Source organism: Maylandia zebra, linkage group LG3 (assembly GCF_041146795.1).
Source record: "Maylandia zebra isolate NMK-2024a linkage group LG3, Mzebra_GT3a, whole genome shotgun sequence".
Taxonomy (NCBI): Eukaryota; Metazoa; Chordata; class Actinopteri; order Cichliformes; family Cichlidae; genus Maylandia; species Maylandia zebra.
This window is the reverse complement of record NC_135169.1, coordinates 30384972-30404239: the sequence shown is the minus strand read 5'-3', so window position 1 is coordinate 30404239 and position 19268 is coordinate 30384972. Positions and strand designations below refer to the sequence as shown.

General features: G+C 37.7%; 1 protein-coding gene across 1 annotated transcript; it reads left to right on the top strand.

The window, feature by feature from the left end:
- The first annotated feature begins 3071 nt into the window (after positions 1-3071).
- Positions 3072-7615, top strand: LOC143412283 (uncharacterized). The gene is made up of 8 exons (XM_004573874.4): positions 3072-3144; positions 4402-4707; positions 5541-5810; positions 5885-5989; positions 6073-6088; positions 6644-6711; positions 6836-6886; positions 6989-7615. The coding sequence occupies exons 1-8, from the start codon at positions 3105-3107 to the stop codon at positions 7021-7023; spliced, it is 891 nt and encodes a 296-aa protein (XP_004573931.3). The 5' UTR covers positions 3072-3104; the 3' UTR covers positions 7024-7615.
- The last annotated feature ends 11653 nt before the right edge of the window (positions 7616-19268 follow it).

Genomic DNA, 19268 nt, shown 5'->3' with positions numbered 1-19268 from the left:
CTACATGCTGCTAACAGAGAGATGACAAACTGTGTTTCATTATTCTTGTAACATTGACAATAAAGATCTATTCTATTCGAATCTATTATTTACCCTTGATAAAATACTATATAGATATTAATAGGTAATAGTTAATACATATTTCCTATATTTATTTTTATATAATACAGTACAGTGCAGAGGTCTTCAGTAACACTTCATATATTTATATTTTGGTTCAGAGGAGCCAGACTTCAAGGGAGCCAGGGTCAAACAGACTGAAATTTAAGAAGACAAATAGAAAAATAAAAAAAACAGAAAAGTGCAACAGAAGCATATGAAACACAATGGAAATTCAATAAAACACAGAAGTTGAATAAAACATAATAGACATAAAAAAAATGGAATTGTTTCTGAGGACACAATAATGTGTCGGATCAGCTGCGGAAGTGTGTTGTTTTAATCAGATGATTCATATAATATTGTAGATACATTTTTGCTATTAGTCATGTACTGTTAGTTTGTCACTTCTGCAGCTAGTTTGCTGAGCTATGAGGAAGCAGCAGTTAGACAATGTTAACGCATCAGTTTAAACAGACAAAGTGCAGTGGTAGAACTGAGTTCATTCACAACAAACATGTCAGCAGCATCCAGTGTCTGATTATTCCTCTTGCATGACGGTGCAAAGTTGTAACAATATGTAATGTTGGCAGACAAATAAGAATACATTTTTTGTTTTGTTTTTTTACAAACAGGAGTTCCTACATACACTCAACAAAAATACTGCTCCCATTCCCCATGGGATGGACGTAGAGACCTAAAATTCATTCCAGATACACAATATAACCATCCCTCCCAAACAGTGGTCACAAATCAGTCCAAATGTGTGGTAGTGGGCACATCTGCTATATTGAGATAATCCATCCCACCTCACAGGTGTGCCACATCAGGATGCTGATCTGACATCATGAGTAGTGCACAGGTGTACCTCAGACTGCCCACAACAAAAGGCCACCCTGGAATGTGCAGTTTTTTTGCGCTATTGGGGGTCTGGGGACCCAGAACCGGTCAGTATCTGGTGTGACCACCATTTGCCTCATGCAGTGCAACACATCGTCGCATGGAGTCTATCAGATTGTCAATTGTGGCCTGTGGAATGTTGGTCCACTCCACTTCAATGGCTGTGCGAGGTTGTTGGATAATCGTGGGAACTGGTACACGCTGTCGTATACGCCGGTCAAGCACATCCCGAACATGCTCAATGGGTGACATGTCCGGTGAGTATGCTGGCCATGCAAGAACTGGGACATTCTCAGCTGCCATCTGCCCTGAACAATGTGAACCATGATTCATCCGTGAAGCGCACACCTCTCCAACGTGCCAGACGCCATCGAATGTGAGCATTTGCCCACACAAGTCTGTTACGGCGACGAGCTGGAGTCAGGTCAAGACCCCGATGAGGACGACGGGCATGCAGTTGAGCGTCCCTGAGACGGTTTCTGACAGTTTGTGCAGAAATTGTTTGGTTGTGCAAACCAATTGTTCCAGCAGCTGTCTGGGTGGCTGGTCTCAGACGATCTTGGAGGTGAACCTGCTGGATGTGGAGGTCCTGGGCCGGTGTGGTTACACGAGGTCTGCGGTTGTGAGGCCGGTTGGATGTGCTGCCATATTCTCTGAAACGCCTGTGGAGACGGCTTATGGTTGAGAAATGAACATTCAATGCACGGGCGACAGATCTGGTTGACATTCCTGCTGTCAGCATGCCAATTGCACGCTCCCTCATTGCTTGTGGCATCTGTGGCATTTTGCTGTGAGACAAAACTGCACATTCCAGGGTGGCCTTTTGTTGTGGGCAGTCTGAGGTACACCTGTGCACTACTCATGATGTCAGATCAGCATCCTGATGTGGCACACCTGTGAGGTGGGATGGATTATCTCAATATAGCAGATGTGCCCACTACCACACATTTGGACTGATTTGTGACCACTGTTTGGGAGGGATGGTTATATTGTGTATCTGGAATGAATTTTAGGTCTCTACGTCCATCCCATGGGGAATGGGAGCAGTAACAAAGGTGTTGCGTTTATATTTTTGTTGAGTGTATTATATACAAATAGTCCTAATCTTATTTTTAAAACAATAACTTCAGCAATATCATGTCACGCTGCATAGAAATAATGTTGTTTGTTTGTCGTTTACTTCCTTGTATACCAAGTCCCCACCCAAGCCACAAAGTCTGGTTAAGCTTTGTGCTATTAAAAGCCTTATCATGCAAGCAAGATCAGAAACACTGCAGACATAACAAGAAAATATGCATTGCTTTCCTTTACATATTGAGAATGAGAAAGCAATGCTTAACAGGGCTTTTTAAATGTTTACTGATATACTGGACAAAGTTTCACTAGTATCACTTTAGACCAAAATCACTTCCTGTAAAAAAAATAAAAAATAGGAATGATATGAAACATGTCAGCTGTAGCCAGTGCTTGATGATTCCTCTTGCATTACAGAGCAAAGTTGGTGTTTTTTAAAATGTTTAAGTCCAATTCAAACTAATAAACACACTCACTTGGCAAACTTGATGGGTTAATCTACTGGATCCATACTGCCCTCTATGTCGGACATGCAGGAGTGAATAGTGAATGAAGCTTGGCCCAGCACTCACATAAATGTCCTTCCTGCTGAAATACAATTAGATAGAAACTCTGACCTCCGACACAGCTGCTTGTACCAGTAAACACAGGAAATGTAATGTTAATGCAGAGTTGGACTGACTAGTAATTGGGGCCAAGGATTGCTATTAGATGTAAGTAGCATTTTGTAGTGGTCCTGAACATTTAGGCCGCTTTCTGTGACATAGTAAAAACAGGCAATGGTATATGCTAAAAATATTTTTTGTTTAACTTTTTGTTTTAATATTTTATAGCTGATCTGTGTACATCAGGCCAGCTTATGACCGTTTCTTCTGCTTCTATTTAGACTGAAACCTCACCCGCTCTCGGTTATTTATTTTTTTCTGTGCTTCCTTGTGAAGGCAGAGCTTGATATATGAGAATAGGAAACAGACGTCGTTCCTCTTTCAACAGCGATGGTTGGTGGTTGGTTTTGCTATCGTAGCTACTTCATGCACAGCATTGTGCTGCTGCTCTGGGTCTGCCTCTACTGTAAGTACACCTGTGCTTTCAGATCTCTGTGGCGTGTTGTATTTGTTTGCCTCATTAACTCTAAAATGAGGCAAACAAGAGTACCTGGAGGTCAGGAGCACTTCTCTTGCGAAGTGGAAGAGAAGTGATGTGTCTTCCTGGGAAGAGCCTTGGAGTGTATTTTTGTTGTTGAGTTTCTAAATGCAGTAGTGGCTTTAAAGTATAACATGTTAATTTTTATAATCTAATTAAAGGAACTAAAGGATCGCCCCTTCTGCTGCTGTTACTTCCTGATTTTTTTTTTCAGTGTTTGTTGTACGATATACTTTTAAACATGCTTATAGGCTTATATTGCTTCTCATACAGTACATTTCTATGCAGTAATTGTTTTGACAGGAACGGGGGTGTGGACGTGTTTTTGCAGACATCTGGATCTAAGTGTTGGTTCTCTTCTGTTTAGAGTAGAGATAAAAATAAAATATTTTAAAAGAAAAAAAAGAAAAAAATACAACATGTATTCACTAGAAAGGACAACGTAGCTGATTATAGTGCTATCAAAAAAGTGTGAGTCAGACATGACACTAGCAACAGAAGCATTTCCTGAGTATCTCCACCAGTGGAAGCAACACTGGCCAGAAGTGATGAGCTCACAGCACAGAGGGCAGCTGTAACCTTTGCCCATGAATTCTCTGGTTTCACCATTTTTTTTTCTTCTTTCAAAACACTATAGCTTTGATCATCACATAGACTGTTGTTTTGTTAAAGTATATGTTGTTATAAGTATCTGCTATTAATGAACAATTGAGTTTAACAGACACATGTTTTTCTAATCCCTTCCTGAAAGTTTAATTTCCATAACTTCAATTTGTTTATTTTCTATGGTGTGTTTTTTTTTTGTTTCTTTTTTATTCATTTGTTGTGCTATTTATCCAAAAGTTACAAGATTATTAATTATTTGTTGTCCATGTAGAAGTAGGAACATAAAAAATCATTAGTAGAGCCATGTTGTGTAATATTTTTTGCCATATTTGAATTTTAGTTATGCCAGGTCATTTATATCATAAATGTTATTTGACATAAGTTGTTGTTTTCATTCTATAAGTATACTTTTTTCCTTTTTTTAATTGTGTGTTTTTTTGTTTTTGCTTTAAGAAACGCACTTTCGATACTATAACTGGAGGATAAGGTTATAGGTAGTTTGGCCAGTTTTTTTCTGACTCACTCACTTCTAACTCAAACAGTGGACTGTCACAAAGATATGTTTCTATATATTTGCAGATGTGGAGACTTCCAGTGGAAAACGCGTCATTCATAAAAACGTTGGCGATACTGTGGAGCTTTCATCAGGCTTACCAACTGAAGGTGTGACTGCAGCACTGTGGAGATATGGACAAATAACAGTTGCAGACAAAGATGTGGGTGTTTCTAAAGACTCTCCATTTAAGGACAGATCAGAGCTGAACCTCACAGACTTTACTTTAACAGTGAGACAACTGACTCTTCAAGATTCTGGTGATTTCACTTTTGTCTCAGAGGTGAATGATAAGCAAAGGCCTTCAGTCACCATCACTCTGCAAGTTCATGGTAAGAGACTTTTTTTTTTTTTGCTTGTTTGTTTTAATTCTAAAAGCATCCTAATGAAAAGAAACCCCAGTAGCTCTTTTTTAAATTTTCTTTCCTCTTGATTACTTTATTGATTAACTTGTGTTTTCTGTGCTTTCACAGTCACCTTAATGTGTTAATGTTGAATACGTATTGTGTAAAATACTAATTAAATGATTTTATTTTATATTTTGAACTTTATATCTACATATCTGTTTATTGATACTAATCTGTGTGAAATACAATGCAACAGTTTGTAATGGTTAATCAACCTCAGTTTTTTGTTGTTGTTCTTTTTACTGCACATCTGTTATTGTGTCTTTCCCAGATTTTTTAGTAACTTGAAAATTAAGATGAAGATGAAATCATTTAGATATTTGCTCAAATAGCAAATCCTACTTGTTTTTGCTCATCATAACCCTAACCCATCATTGTTCTTGATTTGACTTTATTCTTGTCAATGTCCTTTATTGTGATGCTAGTGATGCGTCCATTAGGCATCTGAAGGTTGTGCAAAATGCTCCAGTGCGTCTTTTAACTGGAAGAAAAAAGTCTGAGCTTATTAATGCCATTTAATTTCACTGTCTTTAAAGTATTTAGTTTATACAATTTGGTTTGTTTTTGAGCTTTTTTGTTTTTTGCATTTTTTAGACCAGATGTTACCAACTGGAAAAGCAGTTAAAAGTACTTATCTGAATTTGTTGTTGTAATGTTAGTTATATATATTATTTTATATTTTATATAATACATTTTCAGAACTCCACATATACTTTAAGCTCTGACACAGACTCTCTCTCCTTCTGTTTTCTCATTAGAGCCCATAGCTAAGCCTGACATAAAAATCAGTTCTACCTGGATTCCCTCAAATGAATCATGTAAAGTTCTGCTGGAGTGCAGCACAACTGGTGATGTCAGCTACAACTGGACTGTAGGAAAACAAACACTAACTGGTCCCAGGCAACAATACATCATCAGGCAGGATGGAGAGACCAATGTCACCTGCACAGTTTCCAATCATGTCAGTGAGAAGTCTGCATTTCAAACTGTGAAGTGCAGCAAAGATCATTCACACAGAAAAGAAACAGGTATGTGGAGAGTGACTGAGGTTGTGAATACATGTTCTGCTTATATAAGTAATTATTACTGTTTGTGATTTCAGAGTGCAGCTCTTCTTCTTCTCTTCTCATGTTCATTGCTGGGCTGTTTACTGGTGTATTGATCACTCTACTGTTCCTCTTTCTGCTTTACTGCATAAAGTCAAAGGGTAAGATTTCTTGTTAATGCTACTATTAAAAATGTTCTCCTAATCTCCGAATCTCATAATACTTTCTGTTTTGTTTTTTACAGGTCTGTGTCACAAAAGGTTGGTGTCATGGTCCTGGGTTTGGGGCCCCAGTGTTTGTGTTTCTGGTGTGTCGTTTTTTTTTGTTTGTTTCGTTTTAGCCCATATTCTTTGATTTTGTGTGTTTCATGGTATAGGCTTCTGTATTTCTAGCTCCCTATAAGTTATCTTTAGGATTGTGATTTCTAGTCTTCAGGTTTTGATGCTGTGCCTCTCCTGTGTACCATGTGTCACATTGAGTCAGTTATGTTCTCATATCTGTGTTCCCTCCTGTTTCCCATCCCCTCATTATCTGTGTCTATTTAGTCCTCTGTTCTCCTCTTTCTTCTTACCTCCCAAGTCCCAGTTTTTTTGTTTTTGTTTTTTTCAGGTCTCGGGTTTCTCTTTCCCAGTTCAAGGTTTTGTGTTTCAGGTTTCTGTATTGTTTTTCAATGCAGCTCGGCCTTATGTTTGCACGTGGGTCCACGCTCCACACCGTCTCCAACACAGACGTTACAGTTGCTGAAACTCATTAACAGCAGGAATTTTAAAAAATACGTTTATTCTACTAATAAGAATATGTTTTAATTATTTCAGGCTCACACAGTCTGAAACAATCATCCAGGAAGAAAATCAACAGCATGTGTACTCGGCTCTTTCCCACGGTCAGGTCTAACACTGTTTACCTGCTTTCATCAGTCATATTATATTCTTCAGGAATTATTCAATGTTAGATCATTTGGAGATGTTAATTATTGTGACTTTGACTGAACTGTTATTAACTTGCAGGTGATCGTTGTGTTTATGAGACAGTTAGAGGATCTGAAGATGCTGGACCAGGTACAGTATGACAATGATGAACCATCAAAGTAATAAATGGGAACTCTGGGATTTCAAGAATTTCATTTGTGACATTCTTAAACTATTCTTACTGTATTTCAGGTGGATCACAAATACAGTGCATCAAATCAGACTAGACGAGCTGCAGTTCTGCATGTCTGTGGTATTTTTTGGGTGCCTTATTTTAAATGTAATTATTTTATCAATTATTATATCAAATCATCCTATTTAACCCCTTCATGCACGAATTATGACAACCTCAATCAGGATTTGTTTCTTATGTATTTTTATGCATCTTTAGGCATGAAAAGATGTATAAAAATACTTAAGAAACAAATCTTAAATGAGGTTGTCATAATTCATGCATGAAGGGGTTAAAAAACAATAATTACAATGTAACACGTCATACATCTATAGTACATTAAACAACCAGTGGGTGGTAGGGTATGGAGAGACACATCAGTGTCCAATATAGTGGTTTATGTGCAAGTTTACCTTCAACACTGACACACATACAAGAAAACAGCTTTTGAATAGCTTTCACTGTAGTGACCACTATTTTTTTTTTTTTTTAAAAACTGGATGATTTAAGAGGATAATTACAAACAGCTCATTGTAACATTGAAGGTATAACACCATTTTTAATGTATAAAGTGTCATGTAAGCCTGTCTGTTTCATATGACCTGGTTTGAATTATCTTATGAATCTCTGAGAGGAAACAATAAATTGAAAAAAAAAAAAAAAACTTTTCTGTCATTTGCTCACATCTGTCCGTTTGACTGCTTATTTAGTTAAAATCCACTGTTAACAAAACTAGTGAAAACTATAATGTTTAAAATGTAAATTTCTGTAAACCTTTACAAATTATGTAAGTTTGTCTTCTTTTTATAAACATGTGGGTAACCAACATAAACTAACATGAGTATCTACTTTTGTAGCTCTGAACTCGATCAGAGTGGCATACCAGTTTTCCACATATATTAGCACTTATGACATATAGTGTTTGTTATTTAATAATTTAATCTGTTCATATTTAATTCAATATTTAATAATATATAGTTGCTAAAAGTGCATTAAACTGAACATTTATTTTGTCATTTCAGCTTCAACCTGAAATTGAAGTGAAATTGTTTTTTAGAATGAAACATGAAAGTAGGATGATGCTGCTCAAAACCATCAAACATGTGGTCCTCAAACAGAAAATCATTTCAGATAAAAATACATAGATCAGCACACTAAAAGAGTGAGACTGACATTTCTGAAAGTTGGCATTAAAACTGAAAACAGTCTGGAAGCGAGACATTCTTCAGCATATTTATGGTCACCACATAACTTTTAAACCTAAGATCTACACAGATTCTTGGAGATTAGGCAGTCCATTAAAGTAACAAATGAGCTCTGACAGTCTCGGTCATTGTGTCCTTGGGCAAGACACTTCACCCGTTGCCTACTGGTGGTGGTCAGAGGGCCCGGTGGCACCAGTGTCCGGCAGCCTCGCCTCTGTCAGTGCGCCCCAGGGTGGCTGTGGCTACAATATAGCTTGCCATATTGTAGCCATAAAACCCTGTGAAAAGTAAGAACACTCTTAAACAGAATGCAACAAGGCTGCCACAGAAATATTCCCTTCACAGGTCAGGGTCCTGTTAAGAAACCAAATCCCACAGCTTCAGAGCCCTTATACAGCTTATACAATACATCTTATCTATAATAGACTCTGGGTGTCTGCATTATGCCATGCATGATTTGGTTTCTATCATAGGAGACAAAAATGGACAAAATGGAAAAAAAGATCTGAGAATAAACATAGGACAAGAAAATTGGCGGGGGATTTTGGCAGACTGTAGAAAGTATGTTAGAGAGGCGAGAGGGGGGTTACACAGACACTATCATACCCTGAGATTACATAGAATAAAAGTGATGAAGGACAACATGTGCTGGAAATGTAAATTAGAATTATGAACCTTCCTGCATTGTACATGGGTGTGAAAATGTGTTCATCGTAACTGAGTAATTTCTTAGACACAACAACCCCCCTGACTCCTGATGTATGTTTGTAGGAAAAGGGGGGACCCCAATACTGAATGTATCTAAAAGATGGTAAAAAATGATAGAATTTTAAAACCTCTGTTTTTGTCTTATATACACTATTACTTTGTATGTTTGAACATGTTTAAGTGAATCACTGCACCTATTTTCTTATCACGATATACACAAATGAGAGGTGGTTCAAGACTTTTATACTAAATAACTTATTTTCCCTCTACCAGTCTTAATGTAATTAACATTGTCAATCAAGCATGACACAAAGTGTGTGCTGACATTTGTTGCTTTCAAACAGATGGGTTTTCTTTTTATGCATTCTTATGTGATCATTACTGACCCAGCAGAGGGCGCTGAAGACAATAACTACTGCATTTACAGCTCTTCTTCGCTTTCTTCTTTTTTTCTTCTTCTTCTGCAATTAAAGCTAAAATAAGTTGGTGTCACTGCCACTTACTGAGCTGAGTTGATGGTGCAAGACACCAGAATGCAATCTGCATGGTGAAGGATCATGATCATCAGGTTCAACTCTATTAACTTCCCAGCTGTAAATTACTGCTATGCTATGTTAAATCCAGAGTCTTTTCCTGAGTTAATATTGACCTGGGTCCCCTATCATCATTCAGGCTAACTGGGTTTTGTTTTTTTGATCTTTAGGAAAAAGTCTTGGATTTTCCAACATGTGATGGGGAACCATTTTTCAGATCACTATTTGAAGCAACAAAGTGTGCAGTTGTAACAATTTTATGTTATTATTCCAGTAGCACTTTTTTAAATAAATGCATTAATTAATTGATTAATCTATTTAATTTTCATATAAGCACAGTGATATAAATAATGTTGTTTTATTGAGTTTTACTTTGAAATATGTGATTTTGGTGTACACAGCAGTGTAGTATTACTGCACCTTTCCTTGAGACTTGATACTTCCACAACACTGAGTACTACTTATAATAATAATAATAATAATAATAATAATAATAATAATAATAATAATAATAATAATAATAATAAATTTTTATTTATGAGTGCCTTTCAGGTCACCCAAGGACACTTTACAATAGGATACTTGACTGTTGCTTGCCTGGGAATAAGGTGGACCAGGTATATACCAAGAATTTAGAAAAGTTTTTGCCACTTTGGAAAATATACTTTTTTTCCCATCATGTTCAAACTTTATTAGTTTTTTGAAATACCTACACATGTAACTGAATAAGTATAAATACAAATATTTACCACTTTTATTTCAATCTATTTGCGTAAATTGGTTTGGTTCTGATGGTTTCTTTGTTGTGTCGTTGTTGAAAGCTGAACAGCAGCTGAACCAAATTGAGTGGCAATAGCACAACTGTTCCAGGAGGGGGCAGAGTGACCCTGCCCTGCTCTGTGACTCCATCGTTGGTTACTGGTTACTGAGTACAATTTGTGACTTTGCTGGATTTAGTTTTCCAATTAAACAAATAAATCAGCATCAATGTCTGCATGTCACTAATCACATCTATTTAAAAAGTACTGATCTAGGACCACGTACAGTGGTTTTTACATGTAAGATCTTCATAATCTGTGTAATTTATTCTTATTAGCCTTGTGCTTTGCGCTGGGCAGAGGGGGAGGGGCGGTAGTTACACTCAGTAGCACAGGAACAGAGTGGGAGGGAGAGAGAGAGAGAGAGAGCCAGGGACAACAACGTCACATTAGAAAGGTATAGTAATCATCCACAACTATTTTCAGTTGCGGATGACAAAGGATTCAGAAAGTTTATTCATGCAGATCCATATGACAGAGAATGTGCATGTTCTTTTTTTATTTCAATTTATATTTAATTGTGTTGTGGTTTGCAGTGTTTTGTGTTGTTTCATTTTAAATTTGTTTAAAAGGTGAAAATTTAAATAGTTAAAAGTTGAAATGTAAATTTTTGGTTTTTGTATTATATGATTTATTTATTACATTTTATGTGGAGTGAATAAATAAAAGTATATTTACGGTGGCCCCTAGAGACAAAGCACGTACGAACTCCAAAACATGTACAAAAGACAACAGAAGTGCTCCAGGATGCTGAGCGCAGTGTTGAGCTTTTGTTACCTCGTGGCTACACAAGCCAGCAAGTACCAACGACCGGATTTGGTGTGTGGTAGTAACAGGTAAATGAACATTCTTTTAAATTATTTGAATATATATGAGTGCCTGTGTATAAATACACAAACAATACACACATGCTTTCAATTGTGTAATTTAAGTGATCTAGGTAGCTCTGTTTTGGAAGTTCAGTTAACACTAGAAATGTGTTTTGGAGTTTGTACATGCTTTGTCTCTAGGGGCCACCACATATATTTATAAAAAAAAATGGTAAATGGCCTGTATTTGTATAGCACTTTTCTAGTCCCTAAGGACCCCAAAGCACTTTACACAACCTGTCATCCACCCATTCACACACTGGTGATGGCAAGCTACATTGTAGCCACAGCCACCCTGGGGCACACTGACAGAGGTTTATATTTATATATAAACATATATAAATAAAACCACTTTTTTAACATTAGTAATTCCTTTTGTGCATAATTTTATATTATTGTTAATAATAAATTAATTAAAGCAACAAAACAACCAGAAGAGCCGGTTCTCTAAAAAGAGCCGGAAATCCCATCACTACTGTTTCAAGGGTAACTTGTCACAGGCTGCAGGTAGACTCCTGCCTCTGTGAATATGCTGCTTAGGGCCTTTTCCTTTAGTGGGATGATCAGAGCATCAGTGCCTCTGGTACACTTGTTGTCAGCCCCTTCCTCTAGCCAGTAGCGGTTTTTGATACAGGCGACATGGGCGGTTGCCCGGGGCAGCATCACGGGCATCGGGCATCACGGTACTCATGCTGCCCCGACATCAGCCAGCGTATATTGGGGATGTCATAGGCACCGATCGGTTTTCTATCGCCCATTTGCTGGGAGTAAGGGCGCCCTCCGTTTGCGAGGTGCGCCTGCTGCTTGCGGCACAGGAAGGAGAGGGCGGGCGGCGGGGGAGTCTCAGGGTGGCTGGAGCAGCATCTAATAACCAACTCGCAAAATAAAACAAAATAAAAACAAAACAACAAACACGAACAAACACGGGGGAGGGGGGGGGGAGTATTCGCCCAGGGCGCCAAACAGGCTAGGACCGCCACTGGCTCTAGCTGTCAATGATGCATGCTATAGACGGATGCCATCTTCTTCCTCCTGATCACCATTTGTTATCAGCAGCTTGCGTAGTATGCAAGGCAAGCTGTATGTGAGTAGAGTGATTTAAAAACAAAAAAAAAACAGAGTCTGAGAGGACAATTACAAAAACATTTTAGTAAGCATGAAAATGTAATAGGTTTTTGTGTTCGACAATATAATCACATATATTCAAATCTAACTGGGCAAATATAATTGCAATAATGTGGAAACACAAATGGCAGGAGAAAAGGTGCTGCTTTTTCTGTTATACTTTTGGTGTCACAGTATGTTTGTGAGAAACTGACATGAACAAAAGCCCCACGTCTAATTTTACATTGTTGGTGTGACCTCAAATATAGCTGGCACACAAAAATAACAGTTGCAAAGTGTTTGTCCAGTTTGCAGACTCAAAGTGTGTGTCTATCACAGCAGCACATCTCTTATAGAGGAACCATGAAAACAATCCTGTTCACACAATGTTGACCAGAAACACACCAATTTAGTGTTGGGAAGAAAAGAAGAAGAAGTGACTGCACTTTAGTGTCAGTGAAAATTCTGCAACCATGTGCACAAAGGCTAATTTGTACACCGGACAGGCTGTTGCAATGTCTAACACCACCACGTCTCGACCCTTTAATTAGACTCAGCGTTGGCATCGATGAAATCAATCAATAATAGATGCAGTAGAGGGGCAACAATGAGACAAGTCCCAAAACAGCTGGAAAGTGTAGTGGTAACATGACACATCTTTGGAGCAGGAGTCACAAGTTCAGTCCCACCCAGTAAGGGTCCTGTCTAGACCCTTCATGCTTAAAAAAAGGCAGTGGAACGCCGCAGCTACATCTCCAGCATGGACACAAGAACATTTCACTACATATGATACTGTATGTAACAAAATAAAAGCTTGTTTGTTTGTTAAACAGGTATGGTTTTACAGTGGAGGCCATTTTTCCCTCCTCACCTTTTCTGGCTGTTTTTCACTATTTTTGAATTTGACTGTGGTCAGTCTCATTACTGGTAGTATGTGGCAATATCTGGATACTACAGAGGCTGCACAAATAGTCCAACTCATCAAGGATAGCACATCAATATGTGCCATTGCTAGAAAGTTTGCTGTGTCTGCCAGCACAGTCTCAAGGGCCTGGAGGAGATTCCAGGAGACAGGCAGCTACTCTAGGAGAGCTGGACTGGGCTGTACGAGATCCTTAACCCATCAGCAGGAATATCTGCATCTTTGTGCAAGGAAGAACAGGATGAGCACCGTCAGATTCTTACAGAATGACATCCAGCAGCCCACTGTGTGGATTTGAAACAGACTTCACAACAGTGGCCTAATTATCATTAAACCATGTGGCCTTTCATTCCTAACACATTACCTTGTCCATGTCAATATAGATACTAAGCATGACTTATTCTCCCTATTGAGTTCTGAGTATAGAGTATAATAACAAAGAAATCATTATGCCAAAATCTTAATTTTGTATTAAATATTTCACAGACAAAAAGACTATTTTATATGATCCTTTTTAAAGAACAGTAGGTGACGGCTGTGGTGACAGTTCTGAACTAATGAGTGGCCCTGAAGATGCTGGATAATGTATGGCTAGAGATTGTAAGGGTTAATAACTTAGTATTCATTAGTGATTGAATGATGGATTTAAAGTAATTCAATTTGGATTAAAAACATTATTTTTTAAGGCAGACCTAAAGCCATGCTCATCTTATTCTTTTGTATTCTCTGGTGCACTTTCTGATATTGATAGTTTTTCCATCACACATATAGAAAGCAAGATTTCTGACATGCTAAATTATGGTGGCACAAATTTTTCCAGACAAAAATGTATTAACAGACTCTTTAAACAGTGTTGCTTAAAGTATGTAAGTGGTGCTGCTGTGGGAAGATGTCTCTGCAAGAGGAAATATTAGCATGAAATGCACCCGCTAACGCTGACCAACAGTGTCCTAGTTGGTTTCCTGTGTATCTGCAAACAGCTAGCGGCTATCTTAAGTAAACATAATTATGATTCAAACTTGATTTGAAAATATAAAACAGAAGAAGCTAAACATTAAAACTATCACACGATTTACCTGGTATCACAGAGACTTTGTTTCCCATGAGCTTGAGCTACCAATGACCTCATGTGTCTGTTAATGCAGGTAAGTATTTTTAACTGCGGTTGAAATGTCTGAAGGTTTGAATGAACTACAGTCAGCATCTGAGTTGATATGTGATAAACTTTGTTAGTTAACAGTTTGTAACAGGTCTATGTACACTAATCACAAACACACACACAGGCATGCTCAATTCAGCGTTTGTGTGTGTGTGTGTGTGTGTGTGTGTGTGTGTGTGTGTGTGTGTGTGTGTGTGTGTGTGTGAAGAAGAGTGTATTGCCAAAGGTTAAAGGCACTGGTATCACTTTTGCTGGTTACCATTTTTAGCCACGTGGTGGGGCTCTGTGGTTTTGCTTTCTGCTCCATTTTTATGGTGGTTTGCAAGAGTCAAGTGTACAACTTCACTGCGTTTAAATATGTAATATTAGAGGACAAATGTGCTTTGTATTGTAATATCTATGTCATTATTTGTAGCAGTGTTCATGCACCTCTGAATTCTAACTTGGTGGAAACTTTATTGTAACATTGTTACAAACTTTTGAACTCATCGGGTTTGTGCTGAAGATCTTTCCAGTAAATATTTCAGGGAGTGCCCTTAAGGGTGTCCTGTGTTGGTTCTGTTTCTTGAATGAGTCATTGTTCGGCCTCACTTTACCAGTACTGTATCACTTCTTGTTTCGAAATGTCACTAACCACACATCTGTTACACTTCAGGTTTTCACCAGTTATTTTCCTCAAAGGCTGACCAGCTCAGTTGATCCTATACACAAACTAGTGGGAAATGCTTGAAATAAATAGAAAATGACGTGATGGAGAAGGGAAAGGGAGTGTTTATGGTATGATCACTTCTTTAAAAAGCAACTGTGTCATCCAATTCCCCTCACCATATCTCAGAAAACAGGAAACTGTGTAATATCTCAAAGCGGCTAAGAGGCCTCAGTACATTTAGACGTGGTCAGACTCTTTTAAGCGTACACAGCAACTGTCTTTGAACAAACATGTCTGAACTACTTGATGCTACAGTTGACATCAGAAGTTTCATCATAGTGAAGAATGTCATGGTAATTTGGGGTTTTGAATAATTTCTTTGAACTGTCCTTTTTCCTGGGTAAAATGATTTTACAGCAGTTCTTCAGAAGGGGTCACACCCCCGCGTAGCTCTACAAATCCAAAGGAAAACATGTTTTCTCCCAGGATCATTCCAAGTCAGTTCAGCCTATGAGGCTGTCAGCCATCTAAAGACATATTATTAAAAATTAAAATCTTAAACATAATGGTGGTAATGGTGATAAACTCCAGCCTAATCTTAACTGACTATACAGTCAGTGCAGCTACAAAATTCTACTTGGTACAAAGTTATACTGGTAAACCACCAGTGAAATATCTGTCTGCGGATCTGTTAACCAAATGTTTCCAGCCATAAAGCTGCTGTTAACATCATCAAACCAGACTATTTGTAGTTTCAAAAAAAATTAATGATGCTAGTTTTATTTTTTTCTGATTTTATTTTCTTACAAGAGAAAGATATGCGAGGTCTGACACAAGTAACCTAAACACTGGATTTATTTAAAAGTATGAAACTGAAGCTCAGATGTTTTTTTGTGATTACATGTGAAAACAATGTCGCTCACAACTCATAAAGATGTTGATCTACAGAGAAGTAACATCAGTGGCTGATCGTCAGTAGCATAGATGTGGGAGGTGTTACACACAGTTTGTGTTGCTACGCTTTAAACAGGAAACATCAAAACTTTTTTTGTTTCATCAGCAGTGTGTTTACAGAGAGATCATTTTCCTTGAAGTAAACAAGAAAAACTTTAAATTAAAAGACGTTCAACTTCATGGCGTGCACATACGTGAAGAGACCACTGTGAACACCACACTGTGAGTTTCAGTCATTGTCGGTAAGCTCTCTCTGCTTCACATGAACACGTGACACCAGGAAAACCACAGTGGTGCTGGCCAAAGAGACACTGCAGCAGCTACACAGTTTCAGGTTCTTAATAAAGACCCCCCTCATGACAATATTAGTCCATCTTATTTCTGATTATAGTACAAAAATTGTAAAATGTCTTAAAACTATGTTTATTGTATTGATATATACATACGGTTTAGCAAAAGCCTTCATACAGAATCATAAAGAGTAACTTTCTATACACGTATAATAATGCATGTGGCTTTCTGTTGGGTGTCGATATTTGAGTTTCTCTCCAGGTCTGTTTCACTGATTTCCTCCCTTGTATTTATTTTGTTCCGTTCTTCTGTTTCCACAACTTTTTCTTTCCTTTTTCTGAGTTTTTGGCTTCTTGTTTTATTTTGGTAATTACCTTTCCTTGTGCATTTTCTGTCATTTAACTTCCTATCTTTGTCTTTACACTTACTTAACTAACGCCTTGCACAGAGGAGATTGGGCCTTTGCTGTAACTGCTCCTAAATTGTTCCACTTCACTTCAAATCAGGACCTCCCCAACATTGGACAGTTTTAAAACCCGTCTGAAAACCCACTTTTACTCCATGACTTTTAAATCAGAATGAGTTTGTATTACTTTCATTTATCTTACTTCTTACTCAAATTTTCTAATTTTATTATTCTTTCTCCTAACTTGTATCATGTCTCCCTACGTTTGTATTTCTTTTATTGTACAACACCTTGGTCAACATGTGTTGTTTTAAATGTGCTATTTAAATCAAATTGACTTTGACTCTTGCTTCCACTTCTGTTTTGTTTTCACATTTCTTGCCCTTGCCCCTGTCTTTGTGTTTGGTTCTGCTGAAGTTTTCTCTCTTATATTGTTAAGGTTTTTGCTTTGCAGTTTAAAGCACATGGAGGTGACTGCTGTTATGCACTAACACTATATAAAAATAATCCAACTGATCAGAATCATAATACGAGAAAAGCACTGTAGCTGTCTGTGCAATCAGCCCTAAGTCATCACTGCTACATAGTTGCAATCTTACAGTTGCCAAGTATTTTAGCGTTTTCATAATTATACTCATTTAAAGACGCAATCTTATTAGCTCACTATTACTTTAAGTTTAGAGGACCCGAGTTCACAGATATGACTGAGCTGTGACATTTTTCTGTAGTTATGTAACCACAGTTATGGTGGCAAGTTTCCACACATTAGTCAAATAACAACATAAACTAATGTCAGACTGAATCAAATATAGGGGGGATTTACTGAAAGGCTTCAGGAAACTTTTAAGGTGGATTGCTCTGTTTCATGAACGGCCATTATGTCAAACGGACAGCTAAATGACAGATTTTGTTGCAATCATTGCATTAGCTGTGATCGCTTCTGGGCTTTTTTATCACACACACACAGGCTCTTTCTTTGAGTGCTTATGTTTTACCGCAAAGCTGACACTAAAGTAGAAAATTGTCCAAAGGCAGCAATTCTCCTTTATGGGTTGTGATACAACCCTAACTGCTTACCAGTGCTTTTGTTGCCTGTGGGAGATCAGGCTTTGGCTGCTTAGCTGCAGTTAAGATGCACTCACCTTTAACGTACACTCATCTGAAGCTAAAAATACAATAGATCAACCTTATTATGTAAAGTGCAAGTGTGATATTTGACTTTCTCTCATTAGGGCTTTGTGAAAAGCGCTATATAAATGCAATCCATTATTATTATTATTATTATTATTATTATTATTATTGTTGTTGTTGTTGTTGTTGTTGTTGTTGTTGTTGTTGTTGTTGTTGTTATTATATAATGATATGTATTGGGTGTTAAAATTAAAAACCTTTATCATTGCAAGAGTGACATTAAAAGCAGCAACACTGACCAAGAGAGCTGTTCTCTATATTGTGAAAGTGTTGGCTATACTGGTTGTGGGGTTTGCACATATAGACGCGGATAAGAAAAAAACAGCCCAAGAGGAGATTTCTAGATAAAAAGTAACCAATGGGAGATTCTCCTGATAGAGACAGAGTTGGCCACTTGGCAACAGCATACAGACAGCAGTGATGTGCACAGTTTCCACAGGCAGTAATAAGACGTAAACCCCAATGATAGACAGTGTCGAACCTCTTTAGGCACTTGTCTGGGGAATTCATAAAGATGGTGTCCATACACCTACATCTTAGTCCATCGAGACACTTACTTCACTCCATCTGTCTCTGGGTGTGTTTAAAAATATATATGTGTCTGAAAAGTGTTTTGTTTTGTTGGCTGCAGCGAATCAGATCAGTCAGGACAGACCAGGCAGGTCAGCATGGTCATATATCCTCTTTACATGTAATTTCTCTGAGCAGGCTGCATAGAAATGAGCTTTATCTTGATGATGGGTAGTTCACTTCCTCCTGTGTTAAGTCCCCACAGAACCCTAACTTCTGCTTAAGGCATATACTATTATAGGCCTCATCGTGCAAGCACAGACTGAAGCCCTGCAGAGGAAATAAGAAAATAAGCATATTTTCATCTACACAGTGTGCAGAGGAAAACAGCACTTAGCAGCAGTGTTGAAATATTTCACAACTTATTGGACAAAGCTCCACCAGTGTTCCTCCAGACCAAAATCATTTCCTTATTGTAAAGAAATCTCCAGCTCATCAAGGATAAGACTTGTTCAGGAGAGGGGAACTCAAACACATTTGTCTTTAATTAATTGTTTATTCATTTTGTCCAATATAATTTTTGCGGACTGTGTATGTATGTATGTCTACATACAGTATATACAGACAGGGTGCTGCAGTGGTAATAAGAAACTGAGTCATAACAGAGATGGTGGTTTATTTAAATGTTTAAATGGACTCTGCAGTTCATTATCTGGATCCATGTTCTCCTCTATTCTGGGGTGAATAAAGTTTAGGACAACACTCTGTAAAGTGTAACATATCTGAGGCAGGATGTGGTTATGTTCTTCTTGCAGAAATCTTATTAGAAAAGGACTCTAATCTCTCATCTTATCTTCACATCTAGCTTAGATACAGTTGTTTGTAGCAGTAAATGCAGGGTTTGTACTGTTAATGCAAAGTAGGACTGACTACCAATAATAAGGGCCCAGGATTTTTAATGTTTAATGTAAGTAGGAATTT